The sequence below is a fragment of the Micromesistius poutassou genome (genome assembly GCF_964030765.1).
Source record: "Micromesistius poutassou genome assembly, chromosome: 20".
Lineage (NCBI taxonomy): Eukaryota > Metazoa > Chordata > Actinopteri > Gadiformes > Gadidae > Micromesistius > Micromesistius poutassou.
Window position 1 is genome coordinate 12,609,369 of NC_140290.1, and position 12,004 is coordinate 12,621,372.

Consider the following 12,004-nt stretch of genomic DNA (forward strand, 5'->3'; position numbering starts at 1 on the left):
TGCTCCCCAAGCCCGGCCCCGACCCGCAGGCCCAGCTGCACGGCGGCCAGTGTGGCCCGGGCGGCGGCGGCGGCGGCGGTGGAGCCCCTGGTGCCGCCACCGCCGCCGCCGCCGCCGCTCTGGCTCTGACCCTGGCCCCCACCCAGGCCCTGGCCCTGACGCAGGGGTCGGCGGCGCAGGGCTGCGGAGGGGGGATGATGTCGGAGCTGACCGCGGACATTTACCAGAGCGTGAGGGACGAGCTGAAGAGGGCCGGCATCTCCCAGGCCGTGTTCGCCCGGGTGGCCTTCAACAGGACCCAGGTACGGGAACAGACAAGAGGGGACGGAACCCACAATGAATGTGCTGGGAGAAAGGATAGATCAATGGCGGTATACTGGCTTTTTTGTCTGTGTTGGTTTTAGGAAAGGGGTTTGCTCTGTGAATGTGCCTGATGGTTGGCTGGCAGATTGGCATGGCCTTTGCCGCAGTGCCCCCTCCCCCCCCCCCCCCCCCGCCCCCCCCCGTGTATCTGCGTGTGTGCTCATGTGTGTGCAGGTGTGTGTGTGTGTGTGTGTGTGTGTGTGTGTGTGTGTGTACGTCTGTGTGTTCTGTGCCAGCTCTCTGCAGCAGGGAGCTGGTGCCAGAATTGAAGCAGCTGCTGGGCCAACTAATCACAGCCCCTCAGAGAGATGCTGTCTCTCTCGCTCACTCGCTCTCTCTCGCTCTCTTGCTCTCTCTCTCTCTCTCTCTCTCTCTCTCTCTCTCTCTCTCTCTCTCTCTCTCTCTCTCTCTCTGCTCCCTCCATCAAGCCAGCTTCTCCTTTGTTGGGCCTCCCTGTCCTTTTAATCTGACCCCCCCCCCTCCCCCCTACACACACACACACACACACACACACACCCTCCCCTACCCTCTCCCCTTTATTGATATTCTGTCTTCTCATATCTCACCATTTCCCTTTGGTCGCTGGTCCGCCCCCCCCTCCCCTCCCCTCCACCCACCAAACCCACGACCACCCCACCTCTGAAACACACACACACACACACACACACACACATCCCCGCCCTGCCCATCGCCGCCGGCCGCGAGACGAGACGCCACACGCCTCACGTCACACGCCCCACGGTTACGGCGACGGCGTTCGCTAAGATGGGACCCGGCCTATTGTCGTTATTGTTATTATTATTGCCGTCATTATCATCTTTGTCATAATAAGCCGAGCCAGCTAACACCCCCCATCGCCTCCCCTCACCCGGCCTTCCCCCCCCCCACCCGCCCCCACCCCCCCCATTTCCCCACAGCCATGCCAAGGTGCTTCTTTTGCCAACGCTGGTAGCAGTCAGGCGCCGTGCCAACACGTCAGCCAGGAGCGAGAGAGGCATTTGTCAATTAGTGATGCATGTAAAGTCTCTATCTGGTTGGGGCGCTGGGGCGTGGGGGTGGTGGGGGTGGTGGTGGTGGTGGTGTTGGAGAGGGGGCTTGATACGATGCATTATGATGATCCGATATGAATAAGGATGCAAATTCTTCCCATACTGTTTCCGTATCGGTAAAACGAAAGGCCGGCTTCCTCAGGGGGAAGGACGCCCCGAGCTGTTGGCACCTCCGGCGTGGTAGAAGGCTTTCCTGCAAAACACTGGACGCCTTTCTATTGTCTGTTTGTTCGAACTAATGCAGTTCAATTGCAGTGCTTTGGAGTCTGTCGATGTGAATCTACTGTTATCTCTAAGCTGGCCCATAAATACCGAGCTGGCATTGTGAGGGGATGTCAGTTTAATTGGGATCAAGCGATGGGAAATGCAGAACTTTTGGCAATTGCTGAAAAGATGCGCGCCACCTCTGCATTTCATGGGTGGATTGTTGTGAGACTGTGGATTGATAAAGCCTCCACACAAATTGATTCCAAATTTTTGAACTTTCTATACATGTAATTCTAGTCAGTTCAGGGTTATTTGCTGCTGGCCGATAATGGGATATTTTGTGTGTTGTCTGTGTATCCGCCTCTGTGTATGTTGGTAATTGTGTTGGAGTGTGTGTGTGTGTGGTGTGTGTGTGTGTGTCTGTGTGGGTATGCAAGTGTATGTGTCCTGTTTGTGGTTTGTGGGTGAGTGGGTGTGTTTCTGTGTTTGTTTGTTTTTTGTGTGTGTGTGTGTGTGTGTGTGTGTGTGTGTGTGTGTTTCATGCATGTGTGTGCGTGTGTGTGTGTGTGTGTGTGTTCTTTAACATGTGTGTGTATATGTTACTGTGTAAATGTGTGCGTGTGTGTGTGTGGTGTGTGTGTGTGTGTGTGTGTGTGTGTGTGATCTTTCTGCGTGTGTGCCTGTGTATATATTGTGTGTGTGTGTGTGTGTGTTCTTTAACATATTATCGTGTGTGTGTGTGTGTGCCTGTGCTGTACCAGGGTCTGCTGTCTGAGATCCTTCGCAAGGAGGAGGACCCCAAGCACGCCTCGCAGTCCCTGCTGGTGAACCTCCGCGCCATGCACAGCTTCCTGCTGCTGGCCGAGAGCGAGCGGGAGCGCTTCTACCAGGAGGAGAAGGAGCGGAGCCTGTCGGGCGTCCCGCCCAGCTGCGGCAACACCCCGCCGAGACCCACTCAGGTCAGAGAGAGGGAGGGAGGGGGAGGGAGGGAGGGAGAGGGAGGGAGGGAGGGAGAGGGAGAGAGAGGGGCAGATAGAGGGTGTAAGAGGAAGAGAGGTAGAGATGGTGATGGTGATAGAGAGAGAGAGGCAGAGAGAGAGAGAGAGAGGGTGTAAAAGGAAGAGAGGGAGAGAGAGAGAGAGGCAGAGAGAGAGTGTAAGAGGAAGAGAGGTAGAGATGGTGATGGTGATAGAGAGAGAGAGGCAGAGAGAGAGAGAGGGTGTAAAAGGAAGAGAGGGAGAGAGAGAGAGAGGCAGAGAGGGTGTAAGAGGAAGAGAGGTAGAGATGGTGATGGTGATAGAAAGCGAGAGGAAGAGAGGTAGAGATGGTGATGGAGAGAGAGGAAGAGAGGTAGAGATGGTGATAGAGAGCGAGAGAGATGGGGTGAAATGTTAAGGCGGAGAGGCTGAAAGACGAAGAGAGACAGAGGGGTGAGCGAGTGGCAGGCAGAGTGTGAGGGAGGGAGGGATGACGTTAGTGAGAGGGACACACAGAGGGTGAGAGAGTGAGGCAGAGGGAGTCGAGGGAGCGAGGGAGAGACTGAGCGAGGCCGCCGGAAGGAGAGAGGATGTTAGAATGAGAGAGGTAGAGATGTTGAAAGAGTGAGAGAGGAGGCTAGGGTGAGAGATAGAGAGGGGGATAGAGCACGTGACACACAGAGTGAGAGAGCAATGCAAAGGAGTTTGAAGAAAGAGAAAGCTTCAAACATTTGTCCCAGTTATTATTTATGCGTTCAAGGTTTGACAGACACAGTTTGTTGTGTTTACGTTCAACTCTATAGTCCAGGAAAGAGGACGTCACCTGTGTCAAGACCGAAGACTGGCCCTCCCGGCTTCCACTAGCCATGGCCTCAGTGAGTTTCTCATGCACCCGTCTCTGTTCTGCTCCTCTTCTGGATGCACTGCATCTGTGCTATTGGCTTTTATTCTAGTAGATCAACTCTAAGACATTATTAAACATGGGGACTACAAGGGATTTCAAGGTGCAGCTAACGTTAGAACATTAAATGCCCTGCCATTTCATTTGATGGTACAACTGAACATGGTAACGTATCCACGGAAACTGAAGATATTGACTGAAATCACATGGTTTATTTTGGATGTGTACAGTATTATTACTGTTTGGATATTTATACCAAAAAGTACAATGTACCGTAATTTATTATTTGTTAATTATTATTTATAAAAATAAGCTCCAATCATCCAATAATGTCTTAAGAATATAATGTATTATCCCCATACACACATGGGCTAAATAGGCAAATTGAAAGCATATTGGTTCATTTCTGCATTGCGTCATTGTTAGTGTTAAAGCGATACACTGAGAATCTGTGGGTTAGCATTTGCTTTCAGTAAGCCGCTTCCGTTGCCTAGTAGCCCAGCCCCTGTTCAATTAAGGGGAATACACTGTTAATTACCTTCCAATATTTCCAATGTGTTCCGACTAGTCGCTTATACAAAACGAGTGCCGGTTACAACAACACAACAGGATTGTAGTTTGTCTAAGAATAGGCTACACAGATAATTCCGCACTATTTCCAGCGCTGTAATTATTGCTACCTGTGATGCGCCAGTGGCGCAATTATATTACCAGCTGCTCCTGGCTGGGTCGTCTAGGTGGAGGGTAGCTAGTCAGGGGCGCATCAGGGGTAGCCTCATAATCACAGCACCTAAAATAGGGCCGGGAACGTGTGACTTTGTGGACAAACTATGATCTTGTTGGGATCTAACTGGTTTCGAATAAGCGCCTGTTCGGATCACATTGGAAAGCTTTGGAAAGAGATTAAAAGTGTATTCCCCTCACGTCAAAAGAGGCTAGGCTGCTCTAACTCTTCAAGTCAATAGAAGCAGCTAACAGAAAGCAAATGCTACCCTAGGGAACTCTCCTTCTGGACGAACAATGATGAATTTGGAATTAAACAGCTCGTCTGACAATAGATAGACGGGCAAATGGCAATTACAGATATCTCGGTGTATCCCTTTAATGATCTGATAGTTATAGCTACATAGTACGCAAATAATTATATGAAAACAATGAAACATCCATATAGCGCTCATTGAATGTCAGTTTGCTTATCGTGAGCTGATCAGTCATTTTAACCGTAGTACCAAATCCCGCCTTCTTTTCTCTATCAATGTCTCTCTCTCTTTCTCTGTCCTTCTCCCTTTCTTGCTGGACTGCTCGGTGTGACTGGTGGCCGTGTTGTGAATCCCGTGTTCTCTCTGCTATCAGGCCAGGCTGTCCCCACTGGCAGCAGACCGGGGACAGCAGGCGAGCGATGGCTCTGGCCTGGACATCAGCATGTCCATCTACGAGGAGATCCAGAGGGAGATGAAGAGAGCAAAGGTGTCTCAGACCATGTTCGCCAAGGTGGCCGCATCCAAGAGCCAGGTACACGCACGCACAAACGAAAACAATACAAACCCTCACAGCCATGACTGAACATCCCCACTCATGCACACACACACACACACACAAACGCATGTGTGCACACACGCACACACACACTCCCTTACTCACTCACTGACATATACACACTAATACACTCCCACACAGCCACCAACAAGTACATCACCACTCATGCACACACACACACACACACACACACACACACACACTCCCTTACTCACTCCCTGACGTATACACACTAATACACTCGCACAACCACATACTGTATGCACATACACAGCTGCTATGGTTTCCTCCCACACCACAAAAACATTAGTTAACACTCCTGTCCCCCGCTAATGGTCCCACATGCCGCCCTACTAGGCTGGCGGTCCCCTGCTCCTAGCACCTAACACAGGACCGACCGGGTAAATGCAGAGAATTAATTTCCCCATGGGGATGAATGAAACGTATTCAAATAACAGACCACCGCATTCCACCACGTAGAGGTGCACACACACACACACACACTGCAGAACCCAAACCGACAAATAGACAAGCATAACCTCATACATCACGTTATGCACTCGCATTAGCAACGAGGAGAACCGGATAATATGTACTTATGTACACACACACACACACACACACACACACACAGGCATGCACTTCACGCCCGTAACTATGTGTCATTGAGGTACACGCGTACACATACTTATCGGCATGCAGCGCGTGCGCACACGCAAAACCACATTGACACACACACCTTGTTGGGTTTTTTTTTTTCCCAACCTAATTATTACTATTGCTTTTTCGCTACAATCATGTGTCCATAGTGAATTCATGCATCTCCACAGAGGAGCCCAGGCCCAGTGCAGAAAGCCCAGATAATCAGGCAGCTGCTGTACTCTACAGAGCACTATCATCAGTGCATCAGACCGCTATTGTGTCCTGAATTACCGGTTTAATAGTTGGCATACACGGGCACGCACACTGAGACATGTACACTGTTTTTAAAATATGCAAAAACGCAAGCAAACACACACACACACACTCAGGGACACACATGGGCACGTTGGCGCACATGCACGTCGGTGTGCGTGCGTGTGCGTTATTTGCCCGCGTGTGCGTATGTAAGCATACTATGCATGAACTTATCTAAACGCTTAATGCACTCGCAAACAAGCATGACTACACACGCAACACTCTCGCACACACGCGCACACACACACACACACTAAAGGCATACAAATGCACACAGATGATTTGAGTGTTTATTGTTCTCATTTTTATGGCGGTGCCATAAGCTTGTTATTGCCTTTTGTTTTGAGGATAATTTTCCCTCCATGAAATGGGGGGAGGGAGACAGTAGGCCTCTCGTTTCATCCCGCTGTCTCTCCTCTGTATCGTCCACTTTTATTTTCCTTTCCCTCCGTTTGCCGGTGTCTTTCGTGACTCCCTTTCTCCTTGCTCTTTTCCTCCTCTTGTTTTTTTATGCCCGCCCGTTTATGGTAAGCTCCCCCCCCCCTCCTCACCCCGTCACCAGGGTGGTGGGGGGGGGGGGGTCACTCGGCGGTCATGCCAGCACAGACAGTTGGTCCAAACCCACTAAGGTTTTATATTCTCTCCACTGCAGTCCATTGGCCTCTCTCTCTCTCTCTCTCTCTCTCTCTCTCTCTCTCTCTCTCTCTCTCTCGCTCTGTCTATATCTTTCGCCTTCTTGTCTGTCTAGCTCTATCTGTCTCTCTCTACATGCATCTATTGCTCCCCTTCTCTTTATTCATATCACTATATCTCTGTCTCAGTCTCCATATATCTCTATATATCTCTATCTAGCGCTCATCCTCCCTCTCTATGTATATCTCCCCCTCTATCTCTGTCTCGCTCTCTATCTAGCTCCTAATTTCTTTTTATGCTCTGTCTCTCGCTCCATCTGTCTCCCCCCTCTCTCTCTCTTTATTTATATCTCTCTCCTCTCTCTTTATTTATACCTCTCCCTCTATCTCTCTCCATCTCCCCCCCCCCCCCCCCCCCATTCTATCTCTTTGTATCTATCTCTCTCCCTCTCCCTCTCTCTCTCTCTCTCTCTCTCTCTCTCTCTCTCTGTGTCTCTGTCTCTCTATCACCCCCTGAGTAATTGTGCAAGGCTGCTGGCACACAGAGCCGTGTTGGATCTTCCTGCTGTATCTGCACTGTGCATCTGGATGGTATTGTGTCCTCGCGCTGGTCCACAGCCAGGTGTGTGTGTGTGTGTGTGTTTGCCCGCTCACACGTATGCTATGCTCTAGTTCATAAATCCAACGCGAGCTTGGCTTTACTTTCCTCACATCTATCACTCACGTCCCTTCACCGCGAAGGCAGACATAATTCGACCCTAATTAGAGAAAAATCACACAGATCAAGCAGACTATGAATCGTTTGAGCCCGCTGTCCTTTTTACTGACATTGTACTGTGCAGGGAAATACAGTTTCATATTATACAGTAGATAGGCTCTTATGTCAGTTGCCTCGGCTAGCTGAAATCGGAATTATAATACGATTGTATGTAAAAATCTACATTATTTACTGCAGTGAATAATGTATGGGTTTCAAAGCTGCATAAACAAATTAATGAGGTATAGCCTTATTATTAGTGGATGTTGGTCACAATGGCCTGCATAAACATATTTTGACACAATGATATTAATAATCTGTGTGAATAGGATGATTTTATTCCTCCTGTTTGCGCTTCTTCTTTTAAGGGAAACATATTTGGAGCCACAGAGAGTCTGGGGGGGGAGAAAAGAGCCAGCAAAAAGACACATCACTCTTAGAGAGCCTCGGATCAATAACTATTGACCTCTATCGGAAAAACTATCGGAAAGAAACCCCACCCCCTCTTCTCTCCAGCCACATTTAGGTGAAAGTTCAGGTGGTTTTGTGTCATTATTTTCTCACAGAGCATCCGATAAAAGAAAAAAAAAAAAACATCACGTTCACGGAATAGCTCGACAAGACGACGGTCATGATCAAAGTTGGATGTGTGACCATCTGTGTGACCTCCACTGCCCGTCAACTGGGTGATTCTGAACCTATTTTAAAGTCCCTGTGCGGTGCAGACCGAACCGCAAAATGACACAATCACGCCTAGCTCGTAGGGCGACGTGTACACACAGTGTACGCAAAACCGAGCGTCCACACCTTTGCGACGGCAAGACGGCGACCATAACGTCCGCGTGTGTGTGTGTGCGTGAACCGCGCCCGGGACACCTTGCGCATCACTTGCACATCGCGGCGTGATGACGTGGTGTCCTTTTTGTTCATTCAGTGGCTAATGAAATAGTAACGCATTGGGGTTGGCCCTCGGGGGCCCTCACACAGGGGTGGCTGTGTGAGCTGCTGCGCTGGAAGGAGGAGCCCAACCCGGAGAACCGCACGCTGTGGGAGAACCTGTGCATGATCCGGCGCTTCCTCAGCCTGGCGCAGGCCGAGCGGGACGCCATCTACGAGCACGAGAGCAGCAGCAGCAGCAGCAGCAGCGCCGCGGCCCAGCAGCACTGCACTATGGAGCGGCTGGGGGTGGTCGCCGGGGACAACGCGCTGGTGAGGGGGGTGGGGGTGGGGGGGGCGGGGGTGTTGGATGCACACACACACACACACACACACACAGACGTGAACACATGTATGGGCAAACGCAAGCAGACACACGCACATGAATATACACACACATTAACATACGTATGCGGAAACACACGGGCAAGACTCTTGCAGAGACTCCCACACACATGCAGCCACGTAGAAACACACATGCAGACAGACACACACACACACACACATGCACATACATACAGACACCACACGTGTGTATTTAAAGACGCAAGACACACACACACACACACACAAAAACACATATGCATGCAAATAGATGCAGCTGATCAGAAAATCTTTGTGCACACACACATATTGTACTAAACAGGTCCACACATCGGTGCATACTAACAGATCTTTATGCAGAGATATGCAGATTGCAGCCCTGACATTTACAACAGAAACCTGTTAATAACACGTTAATGAATCGCCGCTTTGCTAAGTCAGTTAAATCCCGTAAAAAATAACCTTGATGTCCGTGTTATTTAGGTGTAATTAATTAACAGTGCGCTAAACCGGTTTTCTTCAGTTTGGCCCGTTATTAGGCAAATTTCCAAAACCGCTTAAACAGTTGCAGAGCTGTCGTATGTTACATGTCCCAGTGTTAGGGATTTGACCCCTGAATACACCCATGCAGACAGCGTGTGCGTATTGAATTAAAGCTTCTTCTTTTTTTCCTCCATTATTTAGGCAAGCTGAATCTGCTACTTGATCAATATAATGACAGTTTATATGAAATACGATAGGAATATTGATTGACTGCACACACACACACCACCATCTATAATTAGTCCGGCGTCTCTAGAAAATGTTTGATAGTGGGGTGTAGAGAGGTTTTTGCTTGAACATACATTTTAAATGTCTTGGGATATCCGAGGCTTGATAGTAGATGCCTTAAGTCCTTAAACAACTGCGTTTAACAAAGCTATATGTCACGCATTTTGGAAAGCTTTCGATCCAATATATATACAAAATGTTAATATCTTTGAATTGTTTGTTATTCATCCTCATTGATTACTCTTTATTCAAATTTTTTTTTAGAAATGTTGAATCTTAGTCATGCAATCCTAATCCTAATCATACAAACAAAATAGCTACATTTATGGCTTTTCATTAATCACCAAATACTGTTGCACATCTGTAACACAGTAAACGTGAGGCTCTCATAAGTTTGTATGTGATGGACAGCGTACTATCTGCTGGATCACATTAAGACCTCTAACCGTCTCTTCTCTCCTGCCGTCTCCTAGTACCAGTGCCAGTCCCCCATGCCCCATCAGCATCACGCGCAGCAGCTGACCTCCCAGGCCCACCAGCCCTTTCACCCCGAGGCGGGACCTCATCTGTCGCCGCGGCAATCGTCCACCGCGTCGCCCGCCGAGTCATCCGAGGGGGGGGGGGGCTGGGCTCACCCGGCCGTGTGGATGCAGGGCCGGGGCCGCAACGGCGAGAGACGCGACGCCAAGGACTGGGGCGAGGGGGAGAGCGGAAAGGGCTGGGGGGCCGGCGGCGGCACGTGTCGCTCGCCCGTCGAGCTGGGCCTGGAACTCTGTGGGCAGACGCACGAGGGGGGGCCCGTCGACAAGGCTTCCCACCTGGTCAACGGGGCTAGCAAGAAGGGCTGGAGCGAGGGGAGGCTGTCGTCACTCCCCCACTGGGGCGGTCTCAAGGGCGAGGGCGGAGCCCGTCCGGAGGGAGAGGACGGGACGGGCGACGGCGGCGGCGGGTCGGCGGAGGCCCGGGGGGAGGGGTGCAGGGTGTCCCGCGAAGCCCTGGGGATCCTGCAGAGCTTCGTGCAGGACGTGGGCCTCCACCCCGACGAGGAGGCGCTGCACACGCTGTCGGCACAGCTGGACCTGCCCAAGCACGCCATCCTCAGCTTCTTCCACAGCCACGGCCACAGGCCCCAGGGTCAGCCGCACAGCCTGCGCACGCACTGCCACAACCACCACCAGCGCCACCACCCACCGGATCACGAGCAGCTCCCCGAGGAGCCCCCCCTCGGCGTGGGCACCGGGTCGGAACGGGCCCAGGCCGCCAGAACTGTAGAGGAGACAGAGGAGCAAGGCAGGGAAGGGGACCTGTATCACGTGGTGAAGACGGAGGACGGCAAGCAGGGACGGATAATAGAGGCCGAGGGGAAGTACGGGATGACCGTTTCTGACGAGATAAACACAGGCACTCAAACCACTGGTATTGTAAAGGAGGAACAACAGAACTATAATTAACTTGCGTATAATCAATGACTGTGTCCTGTCGTTATTGTATGTTGTTCATAGCCTATTGCAACAATACTTTTCTTTGATGATAGAGCACAAAATCCTTTCCCCGTGCAACACAATCATTGTCACCTGTGTACCAGTGTTAACGCTCTTCTTTTAAAAGGCAACTTCCTAAAATACATCATGTCTCTGAGGTACATTTTTTCCTGATCCTGAAACACTTGATTTCAACTTTGTTTTTGTTACATCTTAAAATATGTTGTTTAGTTGTGTTGTCTATGTCTGTGTTTTATTGCCATGTAAACTTGAACATCTTTTCTCAGCAGTTTTATTTAACTCTCATGGAGAATTTGGGGACAGAAAATCATTACTATTAAAGTACAAGATAATAAAAAGGTTTTTTATTTACCCAAAATAGTAACGCATATATATATATTTTGTTTTTCGAAATATTACATTCGAGGTACAGGGATTGATGAAGTCATTCATCACTCATTTTGCTCATTAATATACAGTGTTTTGAAAGATTACACTTTTAAAGAAAGATACTTTTCAATGCTGTGCATAAGACGTCAATATATCAGTTGCTGTGAAGCCATCCATATAAAGTTCCTGCTGACGCTGGATCCATTCCTGTATTTTTGTCTTCCCTTCTTTCATTATGTCAGATTTTATGAATAGCTTTTAAAAAAGAATGACTTGATGCATACATTTTAGTATTTGTTTTTCCAAACCTGAATAAAAAGAGTAACAATCCTATAAGTGGAAAGCTATGCATCGAATAAATATAGGAGTTCATTTCTCACAGGAAAGTTATGACTGCAGCTGCCAGCTAAATCATATTCATTAACTCCAGAAAAACATGGTTTATATGAACACACAGTAGTGTACTCTTTGGGACTGTATTTGCTGTATTCAGGGGTAGTAATTTGAGAACTCTGTTCTAATAAAATCCCTTAAGATCTCAGAATAAAACCATTGCACAACGTTATCGAATTCCACACGGTAGAACAGGTTCCTCCTCTCTCACAGAGTTGGCCTGCAAGAGAAAAGCCTTCTTTGTGTTGCATTTGTGTTTCTAATCCCTAGAGAATCTCTCAGAATCTGTGGCAGCATAACTGAAAAGGGCATCATGTCACTGTTGTTCTC

At 49.3% G+C, this 12,004-nt stretch overlaps 1 protein-coding gene across 1 annotated transcript in view; it reads left to right on the forward strand.

The window, feature by feature from the left end:
* The window catches only part of LOC311365363 (uncharacterized protein), a gene marked incomplete at its 5' end in the record, with an annotated part of 12,498 nt that extends 1,072 nt beyond the window's left edge, over nt 1-11,426 (forward strand). The window contains 6 exons of the mRNA XM_084484871.1: nt 12-302; nt 2,381-2,578; nt 3,400-3,471; nt 4,851-5,009; nt 8,367-8,588; nt 9,884-11,426. Coding sequence (XP_084340997.1) covers nt 12-302; nt 2,381-2,578; nt 3,400-3,471; nt 4,851-5,009; nt 8,367-8,588; nt 9,884-10,861 — 1,920 coding nt within the window. The 3' untranslated portion in view covers nt 10,862-11,426. The remainder of the gene's footprint in view (nt 1-11; nt 303-2,380; nt 2,579-3,399; nt 3,472-4,850; nt 5,010-8,366; nt 8,589-9,883) is intronic.
* Nucleotides 11,427-12,004: the final 578 nt, after the last annotated feature.